Raw genomic sequence first — 25,502 nt, 5'->3', positions numbered from 1 at the left:
TTAAGGCTCTGGGGTTTTTATTTCAAGCAGTCAAGATTCAGAGGTGCTTACTGTTGTTGATGTACCCAAAGATGTGGGTGCAACACTGTGTTGCTCAGTTCCTCCCTCTCCCGTTCTAACAATGGACATACTTAAAGCAGCTTTCAGCAAAGGATTTCAAAGCACTTTTTAAAGATCATGATAAAACACACATCTCTGCTGCAACGAAACATAGAGTTTCTGAGCAGGTGAATGATGGTACAGCAATTCAGTTTACATCTGAAATAATCATATAATTCTCCACTGACATTAGTAACTTTCCATCTATTTCTGTGAGAGCAAAATTCCACCTAGAGCACATAACCAGAGACGGCAAGACTGAGAACTCAAAAAATTGCTCTCAGCTTCCTACCAGGCACAGTGTAGGTGCTCTGCTTTAACACCTCCTTTCCTCCAGCACCGGGCTGCTCTCTGCCTCTGCCCAGCATAGTCCTGCCTGCAAACAGGCAGTATCTCTTAAAGCATATTAGATCATGGCAATGTGACATGATTATGTTCATGCCACTGCTGATAACCAAAGCAATCAGTCCTCAGTTAGGCTGTACTGGAGCCAGCAGAAAAAGTGATGGACACAAGAACTGGGCCACCCTGAACAGATGCTGCATGAATCTGAAGGCTGAGTTGATTTGCTGTAGAGTTTTGCAATGGCTAATGAGGTGCACTGCCAGGCACAGCAAGCTGGCAGGGCTAATTGGCTGCCAGTAGGGGCCATACTTTTCCATGTAGGAACAGATTTTGCGTACAAGCAATGATGTCAGAACGTTCAGGAAACCCAGTTTGGCCTCATTCAAAGGCTGCAGACAAATAAAACCTGGTAGATTCAGGTGACAGTCATTCCCTATTCAAAATGGGTGTCACTATTTAAACAGCTCTCTTGACTTCAAACTTTAACAGGATCCCTTTCAATAGGAACATCTTTCTTTTACAGGAGGAATCCTTTTAACCATATTGGCCCTGAAGAAAGGTTTAGCCCGCCCAGAACAAGAACACAGAGTACCTTCCACTTCCTTCCTTATTTTCTTTTACTATGACACTTGTGGGATCTGAAAAAGAAGCCCACACCTTCAGGAAGGTTTGGGATGTGCAGAGTGCAAACCAGGCTGTGCAAACCAGGGCTGGAGAAAAATATGCACCGTAACATCCAGGTTATGGGAAACACTGGACCTAGTCTTGAGAGTACGAGAAAATGCTGTGCCTAGGCTGGCTGACTCAGAATGACACAATTTTGCACTCCGCTGGGCTGTGTTCTTGTGCCACCTTATGTGAAAGGACCATAGAGAAGAGAGGACAGTGGAAGTGACCACAAATGAGGCACTCAGCAAAATGGACCAAAACCTCTTCCCTTAAAAATGAAAAGAAGTTGGATAGCAGATGGTAATGTGTAATTTACTACTAATTGTGTAGTTCACTTCTGTCATACTTGGTCATAGACCTACATGACCAGACCTTCTGAATGCTGGAAGAAAATCTGAAACAAAAAATTCTCTTTTATAATGTTTAACTTCATTGTTATGCAATGTGAAGTCCCATGGGAGCAAACCAGAGCATGTAAAACTCCAGTTTTCCAATGTGGGCACTACAGTGTGTGGCAGCCTACCCAGGCCTGCACAGATGGTAGCATTTTCTGGGTGTGTGTCATAGGTTAGCAAGCATAGTCCCGGAAGGGACGTCCTTGCTAAGGGGTGCTTACAGTTTCCTCTGGGAACTGATAGAACCTATCAGCTGGCCAGTTTGAATATGGACAATTCTCTAAGCCGCTTAAAGTTGTGACCACCTCTGTGATCCACATTTAAGAATAGGCAAACTCCCCCTCCAAGCTCTCTCTCGTTTCCGGCGCTGGGACAGGTGGCTGCAGGGACCGAGCAGGGCCCAGTGGGCCCGGCCAGGCCCTGCTTGGGCCAGGCCGGGCCGGGCCACGGCCATCCTGGAGCCATGGACCTGTTCCAGCCATGGAACCCCCCCCCCACTGCCTTGCCGTGGGCAGCCGGAGCGGCTCGGCTCTCCCCCCTCTCCACTGCGATAAGAAAAATTCAACATTCCAGCTGCAAAGCTGCAAGGCCGAGGTGAGATTAACCCTTTTATTGCTGTGAAGAGCTGAAAACCTGAGGGAAGAGAGAGAGGAGATGCTTAAAGCTGAAAGTCTGTTATGAAGCTATGATATATCAGAGTATCCTGTTGTAATTTCATGAAGATATGGGGGGTGGAGTGTTCAACTCGTGAGCAAAAGCACCTGCGCTGAGATAGGCAGATGCTGACGCAGCTGTAATTTCATGAGAAGTTTGGACAGGGAGAGATGAACCAGATGAGGACTTTTGCTCCAAACGGGAAAGGAGAAAACCTCAGTCCGTAGAGATGAACCAGATGAGGACTTTTGCTCCAAATGGGAAAGGAGAAAACCTCAGTTCCTAGAGATGCTCCCAGAGATAGTCCTAAAGATGAAGATGATGAAGACCCTTTGCTCCCAGGGAAGGAGAAGGGCCTCTGTTTTTGTTTCTGAACGGCTCAACCTTAAAATTGTACCCCAAAAAACTTCAAGAGTGGACCCTCGAAAGCAGTTGCGGGAAAAGCTGCAAGTCGGGGGAAAGGACCCACACGCAGGCAGAGAGACTCCTCTTCCTAAATGGACTGAACAATATTTGGAAGTGGGCGGCTGTCTCGTTGTGATAATGTTTTCATAGCATGAGCAAGAAGAGACTTCTCTTTCTAAATGGACTGAACAAGGTTATCATGGAAGTGGTAACAGACTCAACATCTTAAGGGTTGTCTTTTCACATTGTCAGTGGGAGAAGGGAGGAAGGTGGGGGGAGGAGGAGAGTTCTGAAGGTGGTATAATTTTTTTTTTCTTCTTTTAGGTCTGTTAATAAACTTCTTTATATTCTTTCAAGTTTGGTGCCTGTTTTGCATTTCTCCTAATTCTTATCTCACAGCAGATAAACAGTAATGAGTATTTTGGACCAAACCACTACAGTGTGGTTGGTTTGTGCTGGCAGAGTTTTGTGCAAAATTGAGCTGTCTGTATTTTAATAAAGCATATTCTGCCTCATGTTCACAAAATCGATATCCTTCTTCTGCGATTAGCAGGGGTGTACATTACACAGTATAAAACACACTGATATGGCAGAACATCAGCTTTCTTGGGAGCCCAGCAGGCAGCAGGAGGGTTTTCTCTCTGTGTTAGGTGTTTCAGCAGTGCCCATCAGGAGAACTTACAGGACCCACACTGCAGCAGGACTGCAGGGAAGAGCTAAACACTGGCAGTGAGTCCAGACCCTGGGAAGCCCTGGAACTGATATTGCAACTTGACATTTTCCTAGGGCTATGCTATGCTGGCAGATTCTGCTGCCCCTTCAGCAGACCAGAATCAGGAAGATGTCAAGTTAATTTAAGCCCACAATTGCCTCTGCTTTCCCCAGGCTGTGAATTTTCTACTATAGCCTTAAGAGGTGCAGAAGAGAATGTCATCCCTTTATATATATGTTATGCACGACATTATACATCTATTATCTCTACAGAACCTAAAAGTCTGTTAGGTCATTTTTAGGACTTAAATAGACAGGTCATCCCTGCAAGGCCCGGGATTTGTATTGTGCAGCAAAAAATCAGCCTGGAGTTGCACAGGAATTCTGGCTCTTCTTGGGCTCTGATATTAAAGAAATGACAGTACTGTAAGCTTTTGGGCTGTTTTGCCTGTTCTTTTTGGGGCTATACTTTATAACCATATTTACTGGATGCTGGTTCTGAAAAATTTTATTCACCTCAGGCAACTCCTTGTTGATAGCTGGGTAAAATATCATTAATGCTTTTTGCATTACCATCAATCCTTGTAGGAATAGGCACTCAGGCAGAACTTGTGCCTAGCCTAGCCAGTTTCTCAAAACTTCTTTGCTCTAGACCTCTGTTAGAGACTGGCATCTACCCTCAACATTAGCATTCTTTTTCAATATAAAGGAAAAAAACCAGATGGGACCAGCAAATTGTAACTGAAATTTGTTCAAAGCCTTCAATGGAATGTTTTGCTTTGAAATCCAAGATACCTTCAATGGTTTCAATATGGAATGCTGCAAAACAACACCACTAGGCAGTCATTGGTTCAAACTGACAGTTCTGCTTACAAAGTGATGCATATAATGGCTTCATGTTACCATTCAGACACAGTGAACTACACTTCGATTGCACTTCTTTCCCCAGCAAGAGCAAAAAGGAAAAAATGATTGGTAAAAATCTGATTAACTAGCACTGAACCGTATCTGATCACCTCTCTTTGAAAATAACTCCACAGGGGGATTTCAGTGTTAGAACCCTCAGTATCAGAGAGCCTACCATTTAGGTGGCTGGCTTCCAGAATCAATTCTACAGTGGTAAGCCAGGCTTACAGGCTCAACTTGCTGTGTCTAGATTCAAAAAAGTGAAGATGCTGAGCAGCGGTTGATGCAAGCTGTCCTGTAAGAAATGCTGACACATGATTATGCTTTCCATGCCAGGTGAAGGGTGGGAAAAACTCATTCTGATCCCAGAGCTCAAAGAATGAAATATGAGAAATGTATTCCTCTTGGTCTGGGGAGGTGAAAATGCTTCATTTTCAGCTACTGATAGAGCTCTCCCAACCTGTAACCATTTAGGGTAAAGATTTGCCTGCCTCAGAAAGTTTCTTCTCTTTCACCAAAAAAGTTGCATCTTCCAGGGAACAAATCTGAGACTAGAGAGGCTGGAAATCACAGGCTCAGTGACAAGTAATACCCCAGTAGATGTGGCCACACTTCTGAATGTAATACTTCAGAAATGCCTAGCATGTAACTGCAGCTTGGATAGTTTCAAACACAGATACATCACGATGATCAGAGACAGTTCCCTCACCTGTATGTGTTAGTTGCCGGTACTCTCCAGATCTGAATGCCTTGGAGAATCCCTTCAGCCCCCACGACCACTCTGAGCTTGGAGTTCCTGTAGGCATCATTGCACTGGCTCTGTGTGGGGCCATAGGGTCCACTGGCACCACAGGTTGTGAAAAACCACTGATCTGAAAGGAGAACATAGGCAAAGCATGACCCCAACACCCAAAGATCAAGTAGTTGTTCTGCTCTTTATCTGCTCTGCTTGTTGGACCAAGAGAAGAACCTGGCCTTGAAGTTTTAATCCAAACAAATACAGAATTCTTTTAAAAGACTCACAGTGCTCTGTATCTCAGTATATGACAGCTTTTCATCGACATCTCCTGAAATCTATCACAGCAATAAACATAGTTTTATTTTTCCTAAGGCTCAAAAAGGCTAAAAGCACAGAGTGGAGAAAAACACAAGAGTCCACCCAGTTTCAGGCTCTGCCCTCTGGGCTGTTAAGTGCTCATTCATAATCTCAAGGCTGGTGCATTCTAGCCCTTTCAGTTTCTAGAGACATTTGGTTATTGAATTTATTTTAAAAGGGAAAGTAACTCTTAATTAGATAAAAACCTGTAAATACAACAACATCACTGTGATTAAAACATAACAATAGATTAATTGCATTTTGAATAATTATTTGCTCACAGGAGACTCAAATTAAGCTTCAGAAAGAAAAACACCTGACTGAGGCCTGTAAAACAAGCATCCAACTCTGCATTTTCTAGGCTAGATCTGTGGGTGTAAATCAATGCATCCCTATTACAGCCATTTCCATCAACTGGAAGTACTAATCCTGTACAAATAGATTTCTAGGAAAAGGCTTTGCTAATTTGTGTCTAGTTTTTAAAGTTTGAATACACAATGGTGAAAATTTCGTACTCTTCCTTAAAGATTCATTTTAGGAGCAGCACAGTCCCAAGAACACAATGCTTTTGTAAAACCCACCTTAACTTATTTTCTAGTATATCAGGAAATACTTTCTATATAATCAGAACTAAGATGTAGATAGTAAATAAGTGGACTAAGCATTTTTTGTGAACATGACATGATTTATCAAACATACTTATTAAGAATCTAATATACACAATATAATAAGCTCCATTACATAGTTCTACTGCCATTAAAGAAAAAAGATTTGAAATACATCTGAAGCTTTTTTCTACAAATTGTGTTGGTCCAGTCAGCCTTCCATATGACCTTCTCAAAGGGCACCATTTTCCCACCAGCTTCCACAAAAGCGATGCAGACTCCTTCAGCGGTGATACTAATTAGCTCAGACAGGGCATTAATTGGACTCAATGTCCAGGAGCTGGACTCAATGATCCTTGCAGGTCCCTTCCAACTTAGGATGTCCTATGATTAGCTTGATCTGCTTCTTGGAATTTGGAGCTATTGTCTAAGCTGATGTGGTCTAGAAATGATGGTCTGCATGAGCAAGGCCAAAAGTTCTACTGTTACTCTTACTGGAGGGGTTCGCCCTCCAGAAATACAAGAAAACACATTAGCTTAAGCCAGAAGAAATGTCTGAATTATCTTTTCACAAACTAATCCTGAAGCTGAGCTAAATTCCTTCCTGTAAAAAAAGTTCAGTGAGTGAAATGGATCAAAGAATTTGACATGACTTTAAGAAATAAAGCGACCAGTATTTCTGAAAAATATTGGTAATACAGTGTTGTGTAAAACTGCCACTCTTTAAGAAAATCTCCCAATCTAAGTACTGCTGAGAGAATAATCCCTTCTGACTGAAAAATCTACACCACCCTTCCTCAAAACTCCCCTGCAAAGGTCCTCTACTGATTTTGTCACTGTTACTTGTTTCATTTACTTATACTTATTTCACTTATTTCTCCAGTCCCTCTGCAACGGGTGGCAGAAATAAAGTCTTAAAATTATTAGATAGCAAATAGAAGAATTCCCCTCTACTCCTTTGCCTCCAATGCAATGCCCCCAAACCCCCAAATCAACAGGTAAGAGGGTAAAGGCACCTAAGGAAGCAAGGTCTAGAATATATTAAAGCAAAATACTTCAGTAGCACTGGTACCAACAGTCTGGCACCAGAAGTTACCTGTGTTTATCCTTGCAAACCCCACCCCAAACCCAAAGGAAAATCTCACACTAACTGGAAGATGAGAGACTCATTCTGTCAGCTATCACAGTGATTTAACATTGCAATACCCCAGCGGGCTTAGCCACCTGCACTGAAACATATGTTCAGTAAAGCAGGCAGGTAAGCGGAACAATAAGAAACCATTTGGACATCTCCAGTGAAATATCAAACATGTTCCCAAAGGTAGATGCGGGTGACCTTCAAGGGGACAATAAGCCCAAAACATGAGAGAATCAAAATGGAAAACTGGAAGTGATAAAACCTAGGACAGATCACAGCATGTGCAGACTGCTGCTATGGTTAAGCTTTACATTTCTGATTTAGTCCCTTGAAATAAAAGTCGCTCCTTAGGTATCTGCTTACGTGACCTTGGCAAACTTATCTCTAGGCGATTCCACATGTAATACACAGCACAGCTGGACCTGAAACTGGCTGCTCTTGGCTCCCACTGAATTCCAGGGATAGGGGATAAGTGAACTACATCTTATTTCAAAATGCTTTGAAGTGGCCCTCTGGTTCCTTAAAAGTCCTGGTGGAACAGAAGAAGAATGTCCTTCTGCTGCAAACATTATGCCTTCAGACTCAGAACTGAAGCAACCTGAACAGCTTTTGTGTTTTCTGCCTTTAGGCAGACTAGAGGGGGCTCACTTCCAATGCAGAGGCAGTATGAGGGTAAGGGCAAACACTGCTGCTAACTTGAGATTAGTTAATATTCACTAAGATCTTAGAATCTGGCTTTTAAGAGCTTGAGAGGATGGGGAATGAAAACCCACGGATATGTTATGCCAGGGAGCACGATGTAAGGAACCTGGAGACGACTGAGCACAGGAGGTGCTATCCTGGATTTCAAAAGTGGTCCTGTTGTAATGGACACAATGGTGTATATAAGATTGTCTGTAAAGCCTCCCAGGTTCTGCAGCTGCTGCAGCCAGTGCTAGCAAGAATATTTACTCACTTTATTCAGGTGAATGGTAGACAAGAACAGGAAAAAATGTGTTTCAGAACTAGCAGATCTGGGTAGTAATCTTTGCCCAAAACTTTGCAGGAGGAAGTCTGGCCCAAGTGAAGTCCATGGGGAGACTGCATCTGATTTAAACCAGTAGGGATTTTAGTAAAACCTACAGCCAGGTGTTGCATGATCTCCTCATTTGTCATTGCTGCACTGATGTGCAAAACAGCCCTACTCCTACTCCCTACTCCAGTATTTATAAATACTGGAAGCCAGTCCAACATAGAACAGCTTTGTCACTGAATTAAATGGGACATAATACGACCCAGGAAGAAGTTGCTCCTCATGTCAATTAGGACAGATGGATCTTAGTTACAATTCTGGATACAGACTAAAAACCCCACACTTTCCCCCCCGCCTCAAATTTCACAAAGCCAACCCTCAGTGTGCAGATGTAACAGCAGCCCAAGATGTGAAACCGCAACCCAGCAGCAAAACAGAATACTGCCTGCCTTAATAACCCACCACTTCTTTTTTAAAAGTAAGATTTCACTCCCTACAAAGTATTGATTTTCTCTTGATTCTAGAAATGACTGCAGCATGTCTTATGAGCTTGGAGAGAGCATTTCTACAGGTTGCTGCATGCCACAGCAGTTAACAGTAATTCAGTTTGAAGCATTATTTTGATCTCCAAAGACTAAAGCAGCAGCACTGAATCGAAAATCCTTAAGCAGCTTGGGGAGAAGCATAGATTTTTTTCCATCTGTGAATAACTGTGGTCTCTTGCACAGTGCACAGCCCATCCCTCCTTCCTTCTGCAGTGTGTGGCAGGATAACGCTGCCAGCACCTCACACACCAGGAACAGCAGGACTCTCCAGGCTAAACCTCCCCAAAGAACTAGCAGATTGTGGAATTCTGCCCAACTTCCCACAAGTTACATATACCCAGTTTCCAGAAAGAGCTGAGCATTCCCATGACAAAAACCAACATGTAGTTTAATGTAGGGTCCCTATATAGTCTGCCATTGGCAGCTGCAAGATGCTACCTGGATTTAAAAAATGGAAAGCTCTGTTTGAGGTGGGGGGGGAAAAAAAAAGAAGTGGAGATCACAGTGGGATTCAGATTGGGGTACTATATTTCAGTGAATAAGTCATACATCAGTTCAATTTGATAGAATCCTCCTTTTTAAAATAAACATGGCAGAGGAAACATTAAATTTCTGCCTGTTTACCCACTCACCTGCCGTCCTCAGGCACCCTGGCAAGGTCCCCAACACATTGGCAAGTTCCCAAGCAACATTTTGCAAAAAATGTCATTTTGGCTCTATTAAAACAATTGAAAAAGAAATTTCTTCCTTCATAATTTTCTTTCCACAAAGAATTTACTGATTGATATATTTACACACACAGTTGCTCATCCTTTTGCACAGCAGAAATTTTAGCTTTCACACAGTTTGTCTAGATACATGAAATGCACAGCAATCAACTTGTTGGATTTCAGCCACAGCATAAGGGAAGTGATATCCCACTCTTGGAAAACAAAGTGAACAAAACCCCACAAGACTTAAAATTACTAATTTGTTTGAAGCTCTGATACCACTTGCAGCCTGAGGCAATGCTGCTGCAGGCACTGCTGCAAATAACAACCGGCAACACTGAAGAGAAAACCGTGGGGCAAAGCCTAAGGCACATTTGTACTTCTAACATAGAAAGCAATTTCACTGGCACATATACAGCACACACACAAACTCCAAGCCACAAACCAGAAAGAGGCATTTTGGCTGCACCTCAAGGGCCTAAATGTATTAACTGGCATTTGTTAAATCAAGCTGGTTTGAACTTAGTTTAAGCTCATTCCTGACCAAAACTTTAGTGATTTGAGCAAATTGCCAACCAAGCACCAAGGTACTTGGCTTATTTTGGAACCTGGAGTAACATGCTAGTGAAACGCTTCAGTGCTTTAAAACAGCGTGTAGACAGTTTGTGGAACTTGCTGTGACAACCTTATTCAGAGCAAAAGGCTATTCCTACTTCCAGTAGAGTAAAAATCCACATTAAAAAGGGCTATAAATTCTCATGTTTCAGGGGCATAAGAACCCTGGTGGCTAAACTTCTGGATGCAATTAATTCTTCCGCAGAGAGTACATTTTACCTCTTCTTCTCAGGCAGATGTCATCAAGCTTGATGCCATGAACATGTGGAATGTTTGCTTCACCTATTTGTAAAAACTTCCATAAGCATCCTTTGCAATATTTGGCCAATGTGGGAAATCAGAGGCTTATAGGAAACTGCCCACCTTAATCTTCACTAACATTTGGCTGCCACTGGCACCATGGGCTGTGTGGAGAGCTGTAGATTTTACTCAGTGCATAAGCAATCTCTGTTATGCATTACCAGTAGTTCCAGGGTTGGTCTGTGCTGGAAGCCTGTAAGCAAAATATACTACAAGCATATATAAGACACATACTCATTGAGGTAAGGATTTCAATTTTGCTTTGGTTTCTGCCATTTAACAGTGTTCTGTGAGCAGTAATTGGAGATTATTACCTTTCCCACAATTGAATTTGCCAGAGATTAATGGGGCAGGGGGTTGAAAGATGATGGTAAGTGGCAGAACTAGGTTGTGCTCACAATCACAGTCCCTGACCTGTTAAGTGTGTCTACAAAATGGTATTAAGGGGATATAAACTGATCATAGAAATTAGTGAGTCTTGCCAGCAAAACAAGAACCAGTTACAGAGGTATGACTAGATTAAGAGAGGTCAGCTTTTCCACTCTTTATGGAGTTACTATTTCTGTCTCTGTTTTCTAAATGAGGGCGGCAACAGAGGGCTTAGATGAGTTTTTCAGTTCAGCAAGAGCATCTGCAGTGATGACAAATGTATGCCAGATTGATCCTGAGTATCATTTCAAATAAATACTCAAAAGCTTGATTGATGCTTTAGATTTTTCTTAAGTGTTTACATATAGGGAACACTGCCAGGGTATCCTTGTAGGAAATCGTGGTCAGTGTAAGAGGGTAAGAGCACTACTAAGCAATGAGAACTCTTTGTTTCTTGCCACCTTCTGAAACCAGACACTAACAAAGCAGCATGAAGAAAGCTAATTTCTTTCCCCTTTTATGTTTCACAAAGAGTCTTCCATAAAGGGTGTTAAATGATACTCGCTATCAACTTTCTGGATTTTTTTTGCTCATAATTACACAGGATGGTAGAAATGCACATTAGATAACAACGACCAAGTTGGGTGGAGGTGGAAAAATTGTTTCAAAACCTTTTCTGAGATTTATAGCAGTTTCTGTACAATTTAAACTGCTATTCTTAAGAGTGAGCAGATTTGAAATTTAGGTCTGAAACCTGTGAATTGCCCTGTTTATTTCAATTGCACGATTAACTCTAGAGAGCAATTATGCCAATTCAACTTTGCTAGGTTGTATCTGGTTGCATGCTGATTTTCAGTATTACACTGCTGCTACTTTCAATCCTACGGAGAAAGCAATTGTAAACACTGCAATAAAGAAATTCATACCTACATATTCTGAGATCCCGCTGTTGTGTCCAAACATTTCCATCACTATTCAGAACGTTACTTTTGTTGGGGGGAGGGTACTGGGCTGTTATTCACTGTGTTAATTGATGCATAATATAAAAATGCAGTTCTGCAGATACCTTTATTGCATTATACCAACAGTTCAGTTAGTATAATTGCACACAAAGAGCAACCAAATGTAATTTTCTTTTACTTAATACTTGCTCCGCTGTTCCTTTCAGCTCCTTCATCTGATTAACTAATGTGACTGAGAGTTCTTCCGAGAAACAGCCATGGAAGTACTCAAAACAGGACTCTCACTGACGGAAAATGCAAAATCTGTGCAACCACTACATACTGTGGGGAAGAGACTGGAGAAAAACCATAATCCAGTCTGGATGAGAAAATGATTTGATGGCAGTTTCCATGCAATAAACCAAGGCTGCACAATGGCTGGTGGATATGCAGAGAGGAAGGGACAAAACAATGCAAGGTTTGAGGGGAAAAAAGGTTAATATTTCTGCACACTGCATAACACACCGTTTTTGTACTGTGCCCTGACACAAATAAGTTGTCAGTGGGACAGAAGAGAAGCTGAAACATCAAAAGAGAGCCTATCCTCATGGCATTTAAAGCCTATTCAGAAGCACCAGAAATCTTTAATTAAAGCTTGATTGCTCTGTGTCTTGTTATCTCCTTTTGCCTACTGAGAATCCTATTTTGTCTCCTTCAGTTTCCATGATAGTACTTTGTTTACCTCGAGTTCCTCATTATTGCTCACTGTATCTTTATATGCCCAAATTTCCCGTATTCTAGCCTTGTGTATAAAAGGAAATTGAACTGGTTTGATATAAATTAACTTTTTAATTGGTAGTTGAATGATAGTATGGTTAGAGCAGCTTTCAGTTTTACTTAAACTAATACCTAATCAATTTAAAACCAAAGACAAAGTAAGCCTGGGTTTACAAGAGAATAAACAGCACTCAGCCTTTTGTACAGATTTAACCATCTCAATGAAAAATCCTGGCTCCATCAAAGCTGCTTCAATCTTCTGGTGTATGCAGACCTTGTTACAACTTTTTTTTCCAGAATCTTGCTTCTAGAATCAAGTTTCACCTGCAACCTTTCAGCAAGAAGACGGTATTCCAGCAAATAACACATCATTAGTTAATTGAAAAGGAAAGAATTTGCACTGCCCTGTGAACATCTATCTAATGGCCACCTTGCACTGCAAGCAACTGTGTGACATGAAAACCACAGGAATTTTTCTGTGCTGGTCCTGAATATTCCTGTGCTGGTCAAGAAACTTGAGAGAGTAACAGCACTAGTTGTAGACATTTCAGGTCTTATTCTACCCAGTGTGTTCATTACCCCAGGTGTGACACACTACAGTGGGTAACACATTTTTGGAAGCTTCTGGATCTTTCACAGTGTGGCTGTCTTGTGTGTTTTGAATCCCCAGTGAGCATGACCTGGAGGCACTCATGACCAGCAGCAGCAAGGCTGAAGAAGCAAGTCAGTAGGTACAGAGCCTGAGAACAGAGAGGACAGGGAGGCTGGTGGTGCTGACCATCATTTTTGCTGAAAATGGATTTCCAGGCACAGGCAAAAGCAGCAGGTGTGTATAAGAGGTTGTGCTCGGATCCAGAGGAGCAAATGGAGGGCCCATGCCCTTGAAAACAATTGAGCTTCTTTGGATTGAATGTTGTGTAAACAAAGTGGTAGCTGTCTTTCAGACTGTAGCTCCTGCTGTGAAGGCTGACCTGGCTTGGGGACTGAGGGAGGGCATTTTATTATCTGGTTGTCTCATCAGCTTTAGGAACACAGTTCTTTGTTTTAGTATGATTTCTTAAGAAGGAAATATTATAGTATGTGAACCATCACACAACTCAAAGATCCTATTAGCTGTAATTACTTTGAGCTCAGCTCATATTGGTCAGTGCAGTCTTTGGGACTTCAGGGTGGCACTGATGCTGTTGGTTCACTCACACAACAGTAAATATGTGCCCATCAAAGGAAAGGCCTTGACAGACTCAGCCTGAGGTTTCTTAAATGCATTACGGGATGCAGAAAGAAACAAGATTAAAGCTGGGTAAAACACATAGCCCAGGGACCAAACAAGCATCTGCAGTGTTTCTTGACAGCAAGCAGGGGCTCAGCAACACAAAGGGAAAAGGGGATTTGGTGCTGCAGAGACCCTCAGAAATGCAATGACTTTCACTGCAAGAAGCTGCCACTCAGCTTCTCTGTTTCTGCCCTATCTACTCTGAGGGCATGAGGGGAGAAAATTGCTGTATGAGTGATTTCAAACCCCAAGGGCTAGAAACAATTTTAGACAGAATATGAGCAGGACCAAGGATAAAGCTCAGAAAATAGGCAAGCTGTTTTAGATTGGAATTGCCTTGAATTTTCACCCCAAGGTCATCACAAATTATTTTAATTGCTCAAAGTACCTCAGTGACCTTCTCTTCTACCCTCATGCAATCTGATTCCCTTTATTTCTACTATCTAAGCCTTTCTTTAAATTGAATTCCTCAGATAGGACAGGGAGCAGAAGAGCTAGATGATGTCAGGTCTAGTGAGAAGTAAGAAATAACAAAATGCTCAAAGAAATTTACAGACACAGGATTTCTAGCCCACACACACCTTACATTAACTTTGCATCTAAAATCTGATGTTTTTTCTGTTGCTAAAACAGTAGGTACCCTGGAAGGAAATGTACAGCTGCCTTAGGAAACTACATCATCACCAACAGAAAGTCAGCCAGAAATCCATAATCTACACCTGCCTACGGATCCTACCACAAGATCACTGACCCAAGGGCAAAACTGAGAGCACTTAAAAGAAAACTCCACTTACAGGCAGGAAACAGAAATACAGATACTGAAGGGAGGACTTCAAAGGATCTTCAAAGAGAACATATAAAGATACTTTTGGAAATTATGCCTTTGTGACAGCCCAAGCTCACACACAACGTCTGTAATAGAGCTAAACAGGACCTTTACAGCTGAAGTGCAGCTTCCCCCAGCCCAGCATCCTCTCCTATGGGCTCATTGCCTCTGTCTCGCTCCCTTGAGGCCCCTGGCAGTGCTTCTGCACTTTTCTTGCTGTGTGATGCTCAGGACATAAAATATCAGTAAGCTCCATGTGATGGCAACTCAGCCTACCCTGCAGGCTGTCCCCTCAGCCTCTGCTGCCAGAGCTCACTTCACAAGAGAGCTCAGGAAGCTGCCCTGCTGTGGCAGCATGGAGTGGGCTCATAGATCCAGCTTTTCAGGGAGGCTTTGAAGGCTGTGTAGGGCTTTTGGCCACACTGACCAGACTGCTGTCAGCATCAGAGCTAACACCACTAGTTCATGCACCTCAACAGAGCCCTGCATGAAGCAAAATAAAATACAGCCTAGAATAGAACTGATGCGAAGGACTCTTCTCAGGTGGAAGAGTGGGAGAGAAGGAGGCAGCAGGAACAAATCCCTTGGCTTACTGACTGAGCAAAGGAGGCATACATCAACCCTGCTCTCTAACTTGAGAGGTGGTATTTCAAATTGGCAGGTAGGTGGCTGGCCCTAAGAGAGGAGAAGCAGCTGCACACAGTGCTGAGGGCTGCAGTTGTAACAAGTGCTTGTCTCTCCTGTAGCTGCTCCTCACTTCCATGGTCAGCCCTGCTGCCCCAGGTAGGCTGGAGGTTGTGGCTGCTTGAACCGCTCCCAGAAGAGAGGCTGGCAAGGAGGAGGGAAGGAAGCAGATTCAAATGGAAATGCACCTTTAAAGCCCAAAACAGGTATTGTGAGTATGTGGGAAAGCCTGGGAGAGGAGAGAGGGAAACATTTGAGAGACAACAATGGGAGGGAGAAGGCAGGGAAGGGAATTCTAATATCTATTGGGCCCACACCATCACAGGTTGGAAAGAGGAGCTGAAGGGTAGGGGGGAATAAAGTAACATGAACATTCAAGACTGACATTTCTAACAAAAGAAAAATCATATTTTAAAAACAAAGTCCAATGCTGTACTGTTTCAAATAGACAATGAATATTTTACTGAAAAAGTGAGGCTATGTTAGTTCAAACCAAGTCTATATTAACTAGAGTTGGGTGTTCAAGTTAAAAAATTCTGAACTCAGTCAATTTGGACACTTCATTTTGATTCCTGCCAATTTTTAGATGACCATGACACCAAACAAACATATCTTACAGTTTAAAACCACACTTTACTTTAAGAAGAGGCCCCCTCTGGTTCTTTCACCAGCTTACAGTCAAAATCCAAGTCACAGTTAGCAGCTAAAGGTAATTCCTTTCTAGAACTTGTTTTGTTTTATTTGTATGGGACTTGGGAAAAGCTCTAAACAAAGGCTCTGGGGAAAAAAAAATGCATTTAGCCACATCTAACTGAAATCTGTGGTAGCTGGAAATCTATCTGATGATGCTTCTCAGACTCGACAATTACCTGCTGGATCAGAAATGGGGGCACTGCTGAGTTGGAGATTTCCCAGGAGCTTTTGTTCCCATCCAAACTTCTTCTGGCCACCTCTACTGGTGAGCAAATTGCTTGAGTCTGGAGTGGTACCTCGAGGTGTCTTCTCTCCACTGACTAGGAAACAAGAAATCACAGATTGGTTTATGGCTGAGGGGGACTGAGTCAGTATGTAAGCCAAAATTGAAGCTAAAATAAGGGCTACAGACTTCTGTGCTGAGAGTAAGAGCCTGCAGTCACAGGATATAACATCATTAAAAGAAATGGGCAGATTTACTTTCCATTTTTGTTACAGAACTGAGACAAAAGAAAAATAAACAGGAATGAGTGGTAGACAAAACAGCAAGTGAATGAAGACACAAGGCAGAAATACAGAATACAATCTTTAGCAACTGTTACAATTTTTTTTTTTTTAGCCAGTAAAACTATGAGGAATTTTCTTTAATTCTATTTTAATTTTAAGATCTCTCTGAATACTGGAACCTGAGGTATATTGTACTTATGCACAGAAACCAACAGGTATCACTGCATAAATGGAGAGACTCATGCCCCAGGCAATGCAAATTAACATAACACAAAGCATGCAAAGCATTCTGACTACAGAATTCGTTTAGAGGTTTTCAATCTGAACAGGGCTGCAGAGGTCGCAGCTTCAAGCCTGGGAGAAGAAAGGATGCACTTAAGTTCTGCTGCTCAGCCCAAGGCAGAAGTTTAATTTGTTCAGAGCAGCAATTCTCCAGACCTTATGTAAGTTGTTGGTCTGAGGTACAGGGTGGCAGATCGTTGAACACATTTACAAATGAAGCAATTCACTATGCATGAGATTATGAAAGATGAGTCAGACACAAATGTTTAATAAAAATCTATGGTGAAATCTGGCATCAGAGATATAGACTGGGCATATTCTAGAGGCCAGTCAATCACAAAGCCAGGATCAGAATCCAAATTTTTCCCCAGAGCAGTAGAGTGTGAAGATCCTAGTTTCTGATTCAGACTTAAATGCGTGTCAGTGTAAATAAAATAACCTTGTTCTAGTTTAACTGGAGTACGGTACCCAATGTCATTGCCAAGTCAGTGTCAGTCACAGGATGCCTGTCTCTCCCCAGCCAGTGTCCAGCTGTCATTCATTTCGATAACTGTCACACAGCAAACCAGGTCATGTGGAAATCTATAATCACAGACTGGCTTCTGCATCAGCCTGGGCATATAGGTGATGGTTCTGCCTCAGCTGGAAGCTGCTCCCCCACACTGTATGTCTCACTGTCCACTTATGCCAAACTGGAAACCCATTCCCTGCTCTGCTCCAGCAGTAAGATGGGGTCCTCTGCCTAAGCACAGTGATTTCTGACACAGACCTTTACCTTTCAGAGTCTTTTGAGGATAACAACATCCAGACCGTTCCCCCCAGTTTCCGAGTTTCAATTATACGGCAAATAAAAGACAAGTCATTTGCAGATGAAAGGAAAACTTACTTGTTAAATAACAGTCCAGGCTAAGGGAGACATTGTCAAAAGCAATAATGGCATCAGAGCCTTCTTCCCATGAAGCGGTGATCTGAAACCAAAACCTGCACAGATTGGAAAAAATGGGATTAAATTCTGCTAAAGAACATGAAATTCAGAGCTCTGAACAATTACAGCAGTTTTTGAATGGTGGAGAAAAACTTTTCACATATAAAAATATAAAGTGATGGAGAAAGTATGCTCATTCCTAACAATGAAAGATGATCTGAAGAGGAGAGCTACACTTTTTTTAAGGCAGACAGAATAAGACAATATTGCCCCTCTTCTCTCCAGAGACAAACAGCCTGAATGAGGGAGAAGTGTATGTGTGTGGTCAGAAAACAAAGTCCCCTGGATTCTGGCACAAATAAAAAACCAACCAAACAAACACCCCTCTAAGTGATTTTATTCTCACAAGTGATTTATACCCCAAAGTATTAAGAAAAATAGGTAGGCAGGGCTCCTGAAGCAATCTGGAGTTCCTAAAAGGAACTAGCAATCAAAGGCTGAAACCCTTTTAGAAAGTATTTGGTGTTGATGTGCTCTCTAGGAAGCAAAGGATATCTGACAGCCCTGGCAGTCACAAAAGAGAGGAACTGACACTGGGTAGTCCACAGGAAGAGCAGAACTCATTATCTCCGTATAGAAGACGAGGAGGTTTGCCTTAAATCACTTCCTGATTTAAGGAAAGCTGGCTTTTGCCAGGAAGTTATGCCACTCTTACATTACCAGAAGAAAGATCACTGTAAATTCACCCTCAGTGATATTACAAGGCAACAGGAAGAGCAAAAATTACCCACAACCAAATACTTCAAATCTGACAGTATATTGACCATGCATTAATTTTGTGTACTCATGGATTTAGGTTTTCTCTTAGTTTAGCAAGTTCATGTTCTCTCAATGCATATCTGCCACATAAAAACAAAATGCTCTGCTTAGGAAACAGAACAATTTCTGAAAGCAGCCAGCCATAGCTCAGAAGTCAGATACAATGCTGAGAGGTTGCATCAAGACTATAAAAACATGAAACTATCACATGCTGTAGAACAAGCTGCAAGTGAATAAAAAATATTTTCTAAACTTAACTCTCTATTGTATCTTGATGTTTTACACCAGCAGAAGTTAAGCCATTCGTGGGGCTCTTTAATGTAGATCTATTGCTAGTGCTTACTGCTCTATCTTTTAGAGATAAATGTTCAGTCAGAATGTGAATTCTTGCAGGTGTTTCAGTTTAGACAAGACAATGATGACAGAGCAAGGTATTTTTGAGGAGCAAGGTATTTTCTATTTATTTAGAAAGGCTTTAGAAATCCTGTCTCTTCCTTGCAGCAAAAATCTAAACACTGGCAGACTTTATTTTCTTCTCACATACTGTGGTCCTTTCTGCATGGCACAGGGTCTAAAAATATTTTCTCTTAGCTTTGTGCATGTTATTAGTATTCTTACATTAATCTTGGTGATTTCTACTGTTTTTAAATACTACCTCTCCTTTACCAGCAAGCCAACCTCAAAACCAAAACTCCAGTGAAGTTTTCCCTAATCATATGCATATTTACTCTGGGACAGCATATTCCTGTGTTTCCAATGTGGATTTTGACTGAGCCGCCTGACTCTGTCAGCAAATGTAACCAACTTCCACATTGTTCTCAAACACAGGGCAGCTTTCCAGAGGGGACAGTGAGGTTTGGCAGAAGTTAAAACAGACCCCAGGGATATATGTGACTTTGAGGATATGTAGGTTAAAATGCCATCATCTTCTGCAATTGGTGTCCTTGCTAAGCTACAGCTGGGGACAGAGTCAGAAAACCTGACACAACAGAAAAGATTTATATAGTTACTATGTTCCTCCTTCTTTAGTTCTGGTAAAGAAAAGCAACGATGCTCCAATACTGAAATTTCTCACTCCTTTAAGACATGCATTGCACATATGGAGAGACTTCTTTAAAACTGACTTCATTTGTTCTAAAGATGTGAGCAGCTGCCATGGAAGAGCAGGTGACTGACAGGAATAATGGTGGATATGGAATAATGGTGGATATGGTGAAGGAAGAGTATCCCTAGCATCAAAAGAAACTCCAAATTGCAAGACACAATTTTCTTTGCTAAATGATCCATCTTTATCAGTTCAAAAGGTGGCAGCTCCATCCATACAAGTCTGAATATCACAGAAGTGTAGTTTTAGCCTTCCCAAATCCATAAAAAGGGCAACTGAAGATTAATGCTGCCAACAGTCTCACAGTTCTTAGTTGGGATACCTGAAACCCCTTGTGGGTATGCCTAGGAGAACTGAAAGGAACATAAAATCCTTGGATATTAAATTGGCTTTTGACTGAATTGGCTGCCCTCCCCTTGCCTCCCACTCTCATTTGCTCTACAGCTGACATCCCACAACACTTCAAATGAAATTACAAGCTCCAGCACAAACATAAGCTGTTCAGTTTGAGACATGCAATACAAAACTTAAACAAAAGCTGTTGAGCAGACATAGTGGGCTCTGATCTACTTTTTCCTGCAAGTCACAGTGCCAGCAGCAAAGATGACTGAACCGTGTGTGAAACAGGTCCTGAACACCACAGGTCACAGTCTGGTATTTTATGGAGAACCAGCACCTACCTCAGGCTGTAAAATACAGACTCTAGCTCAGCAGAAGCTTCTCCTTCCCTGTTGTGTGCTGTTGAAATGCCCAGGAAGAGGTAGGGTGGAAACTGATTCAGCTGCGCATCTTTCAGATGGCTCTGTGTGAAAATCAGTGCCCTGCACACAGTGACCCTTGGTGCTGCATTGAAGGGACCAAGTCTGGTGCATTTGATCCTCAACCTGTTCCCTCAGAGTGCACACTAAATGCCACTTAGAGACAGGGACACTTCGATCCGAATTTGTGTTTGTTGATGCGAATTTATGTTTGTAAGGTGTTAAACTGAGGCTGTAGAATTAATTACAAAGACAAATAAACAGTTCCTCTCTGTCAGCTTTTCCCTCCACTACTGCAGACTTTAGCTCAGGGAGCAGAGGAGACATACTTCAGTAAAGACTACTGTGGACCTTCTTTGTGCCTCCAGGCAATGAAGCACTTCTAAAAATATCTTCAGGCAATTTCCTTGGCAGAACCTAAGGTTCATGCCCCAAGGTGTTACGCTTTGATGCACTTTTCATGTCGTGTCTCTTCAAACAATAAAGGGTTGTTCTTATGAGAATTATCAAATGTTCAGCTCCTAAGAACTCAAAGGCATGATACAAACCAGTATTTCTCTTGTTGAAGGGAGTGCCATGTAACATGCCCATATGAGAATGCAATAGATTGCTTTTTACTTTTATTTACAGTTCATTCAAGTTAAGAGACAGCCTTGCTGATTTCACCTGCAGGAGCACCGGGACCAGAACTCTTGAGAAGTTTCCACAAGCTCACCAGAGATGAAAAAAATGACAGAAATGCCCCTAAAATACAAAAATTCTGTGAATGCTAAACACTATTAGGACCATCAGTGCTGCTTTGGTTGCCTATTAATCTTATTTTTTCCTAACACGAAAGCAGTTTCAGTACAAACCTTCTCTTGAGACCAGCATTTCTGCAACAAATAGTTCATCATTTTATCTTCTCTAGTTTAATGCCACTATTAATTTAGAAATATGATGTCTTTCAAATTCCATTGAAACAAGATCATCAGTTAACCAACATTTCAATCATTAGCTTTGGTGGCTTTAGCTTAATGGACTAATTAAGGGAAATTTAATCAAAACTGAAGATGGAAATGTCACACATCAGTGAGATGAAAAAAACCCCACAGACAACCTCATTCCCTTGCTCCCTCTCTCTTTTTTTTATTTTTTTTTCTTTCCCTTTGATCCCTGAAATCAATGAAATAACTCCCTCTGACTTTGGTGGGAGCTGATACTGAAGCAGCAGCAGCAGATGTTACTGCAGTGACTCAGAACAGTTCTGGAGGTGACAATGGTGACTGGTGTTTCTGCGCAGATCAAAAGGGAGAAATCCTGACTGCACACCCAGTACCTCCACTGGCTCCAGTACAGCACAGACACTGGACCACAGCCATGCACAGACACACCCATTGCAAACACAGATGCTGCAGTGAATGGCCATGAAAAAATATTCCTGAAGGCAATTATACAGGAGCAGCAAAAGTAGTGCTGGCAAGTTTGTCATGACTTTGTTGCTTAATAAATCCCAGCAACTTCTTCACATGGAACCCAAATCCTCCTCAGATAAGTCTGTGTTTGTAAGCTAGATTTCTTCATAGGAATGAAAGTGTGGCAGCTATGAAACGCTTTAATGACTTGGATATTAGAAAAATTATTATTTGAGGGCTGGTGGAAATTACTTAACTGTCTCCTTTTGCCCTACTCAACTGGGAGCACAACTAGAAAAAAGGTTCCTTAGATGTTTGACAGCTGGGAAGTACAAGTTACACCCTGCAGAGCTGAGTGCTAGCTGAGCTGTGAAAGAAAAGGCACACAAAGGCCTTTTTTAAAAGAAATTCTGTTTGAGGCAAATAGGAAATGCTGTACCGGGGGGACAACACCCCCTCTCCCCCCATTTCAATCTCATCTCTGGGGAACATCAGCTCCTCCATATGAAGGATACAATTTTACATCAATCCAAAAACCACTCAAGGGTGACCACAGCTCAAATATTTCAGAATCACAGATAAGAAATGGCAAAAAATGAGCTTTTTTGGTTTGTTTCTTTGGCCCCGTCTGTGATCTCTCAATCCAGATGAACAGTTCTTTGAAAGTGTATTTTAACTCAGTTAAATCTCACCAAAACGGGATAACATCAAAGACCTTTCCCATTCCTCAGGCTTTTTGAAGCTTGGGTTTTATTTCAGCGTGGTCAATGTTTGAGCTTCGTCACATCACCCCGGGTTTTCTCTTCAGTTGGTCCTTTTTGACTACTTATTTTTTTTCTTGATCCTAATAGAAGACTGGTTCACCCCAAAATATTTGGGGCTTATTATAGAGGGAGATGCAGAACTAAACGTGTGAAGATATATTTATAGCTATGTTGGTATAGCCTCCATGAGGACAAACTCTTTTGCTCACATCAATCCTTAGATCTTCATTGCACAGAAATGTTAGCTTTTGCATGTATTCTATCTTCTTCTGATGGAAGGGAAATAAAAAACCCATCCTCATTGCAGTGAAGACCTCTGTGAGCTGATTTTGTGCAAATACTGCAGCTCCCTCCCTTCAGTAACTATTCTGAATTCCACCTAAATATTATCCCTGGCTCATACAGACAGTTCAGGTTTTCATTACCCAGACTCAGGCAGCTGCCTTCATCCCATTATTTTAGAAAGGCTCATAATAACTATTTTTTTTCTATTTTTTTTCTTTTTGTCATAAAAGACAGGGATTATTAACCAAGATTGAACGTTAATCTCCTCTGTACTCAATCCCCCATGCAGGGACACGAACACAGTGTGTCTGTACGTACAGATCTCATTTCATAACTGGTAATGTTTTGCCTCTGACGGAACTGATTTCTCTCTCTACCTAGCTAAAATAATTATGGCTGAACCTGCTTGAGACCAAGGTTCTCACAGAATGGAGAAATTTCAGGTCACTAACCCTTATTACATTTGGGTTCCCATTAACTTCTCTGTTACAAATGATGCATTGTTAGCTCACTTCATAAAGTAATTCTTATTATTTGGGATAAAAGACACATTTAGATGGAATAAGATTATTTGGAGAAATATAAGCATGCTAACCAAACTCATTTACAGTGACAGAATTGCCATGCAGGAAGTTACTTAATGGCTAGTAATAAAGATTGAGATTCAAAGGTGTTATTAAAGGCTGCCATGCATGTACAAAATCTGTCACAGGCACTCTGCACACACTGTCACCAAAACCCCCTTTTCAGATGCACAGAACAACCATTTGCAGAATAACTCTTTCAGAAGGACAGTAGCAGACAGACATAATTAATGCTGAAGAGCAGAAGAGCAGTGATATGGTTGTTAAGGTCTCACTGCTTTTAACAAAGTAATGTGTGGCCACTTCAGGATTACACAGCCTAGGCTTGTTGGATGGATGTAAGACAGACTGAAGAGGTCTGGGTGCAGATGTGACCAATTAATACACACGTGGTAATGTGTAGGCAGACATATGACTGGCTTTCATGGAGGGTCCCTGTTTCTTCTTAGAAGAATGGGAAGAAAATTTAGGAATAACATGAGATAAACAGGTCTCTGGGTCAAAAATGTTGCCAAGAACCTTCCTTTTCCTTTTCTTCCTGAATGGGAAACCTGACTCTCAGAAACTTATTATAAATAAATTCTGAAAGGAGTGTGAGGGAGAGACAGAGCAATACAAGAAAAATTACTGAACAAGAAGAGTGCTTAGCCACAGCTGGTGGAGATACAGCGGTATGAGATGAGACAATTTCTTTTTACTGCTACAATGAGTGAGAGGGTCCCCAGGTGCTGTGGCTGCCACAGAGCTGCTGAAGGATCCAGGCAGAAAAATCTCACTCCCACGGACTGAAAGGGAATCCCACATGGAGATGGAGACAAAAACCTAATGAGAACCAGTGTGGTTTGTAAAAATCCAGCAAGTCTGCAAAATCGGAATAGGTAATGAAGTCTGTTTAAAAAAAATAGAAAGTGCAATTGGTGGGACATGAGTTCTGACTTGTTACAACAGAGTATCACCCTCTGAGGTAACTGCTGTCTGTAGGCCTTTCTGTTTTCCTTCTCAGGAAGCTCTCATCCTTACCAGCCTTCCAGGTAAGTCACCTTACTGATCCCTTCCAACATAGTAAAATTCTCAGTCTGTGTTCAGGAGAAGGTCATCAGCAAGAAAATAATTTTGAAGCTCTCTGAGCACAATGGGACCAAAAGAAAATTGGTTTTTCACTTTCTGAACATGCTTCCCTGCTAGAAGGACATGGCCTGGCATTGCTATCAGTGACAAGGTAAATGGTGCAGCTATTTATTACTGAAAATTTAATTTCCTGGGACCTCAAGTAAACTCCTCTCACTCCTTCCTCCATCTGGCCACTACTAATTAAGACTGGCTGAAAATTTAGATGTTGTAATGCCAAAAAAATTAAACTTAAGAAGTAAACCAAAGAAACCTTTCTAACCAACAAACACATTTAAATTCCTTTTGTATTTCTACACAGTCTTCTTCTGTCATGAGACTGCACTGAGGTAGGACAGGTTACTATTAATATTAGTCACTTTTACCAGATTTCCCTTACAGAGGTTACAGTGAAATCTTTAAAGAAAAGGATTAGTAGAGAATATAGGCCTTAAAAGTCCAGAGCTGGGCTGGGCTGGCTCACACAGAATCTACTTCCAGACAACTTCAGTCAGGTGGTAGAAGGACCCAGAGAACTTCTGGTCTACATGCTGCTCCACATGGCTGGCCTCAGCTTCATCAAAGGAGTAAAAATCAAGAGATTTAGAATTTTTTTCTTAAAGCATTAATTTTCCAGTCAGGCCTCAGCCTATTAGAGTTAATCCTTTTCCACCTCTCACACTGTGTAGCAAACAGTTGCTAAGCGTTGGAGATAATGAGCATCAGCCTACAGCAAGCTCCAGAGAATCCCTTAGTTACACGTGCTTGTATTTTATCTGTGCTGTACCTTAACCACACTGTTGAACTAACAGAATGTCTAATTATTAGCTACACAAATCACTCATCTTCAATTACATCAGGCTTCTGTTTGCTCTTATTGTCACCTTCTCACATTATCATTACTAAAATTTAAATTCACATGTACTAACTAAAAGCAAATATATAAAAAAAGCAACTACCAGCTACAACACAGCTTTCAAGACTGTTTCCAACTTCTATTTCTGTGAAGTTAAAAAAGAAAAGTCCTTGACAAGCTCATCACTTTTCACTGGAAAACCAATAATAATTTTCCATCAAATAAAACAATCTTACAATAACGTGGTTGTCTACTCTACTCTCAATTGAAATGTTGTAGTATTGCACTAATGTGTAAATTCCAGTAAGTAAAAATAACAATACCTCTAGCTTTCACCAATCTGTGCAG

The 25,502-nt window shown here is 41.5% G+C and overlaps 1 protein-coding gene across 2 annotated transcripts in view; it reads right to left on the bottom strand.

Annotated features, from left to right (window-relative positions):
- The window catches only part of ALK (ALK receptor tyrosine kinase), a 313,097-nt gene that overhangs the window by 31,844 nt on the left and 255,751 nt on the right, over window positions 1–25,502 (bottom strand). For both annotated transcript variants that reach the window (XM_039569696.1, XM_039569697.1), the window contains exons 10-12: window positions 17,444–17,538; window positions 15,945–16,088; window positions 4,894–5,056 (exon numbers count right to left, since the gene is read on the bottom strand). In XM_039569696.1, coding sequence (XP_039425630.1) covers window positions 4,894–5,056; window positions 15,945–16,088; window positions 17,444–17,538 — 402 coding nt within the window. The remainder of the gene's footprint in view (window positions 1–4,893; window positions 5,057–15,944; window positions 16,089–17,443; window positions 17,539–25,502) is intronic.

This window comes from Corvus cornix, chromosome 3, assembly GCF_000738735.6.
Source record: "Corvus cornix cornix isolate S_Up_H32 chromosome 3, ASM73873v5, whole genome shotgun sequence".
Lineage (NCBI taxonomy): Eukaryota > Metazoa > Chordata > Aves > Passeriformes > Corvidae > Corvus > Corvus cornix.
Note: the sequence above shows the minus strand (reverse complement) of the source record. Positions and strands in the feature narration are given on the sequence as shown.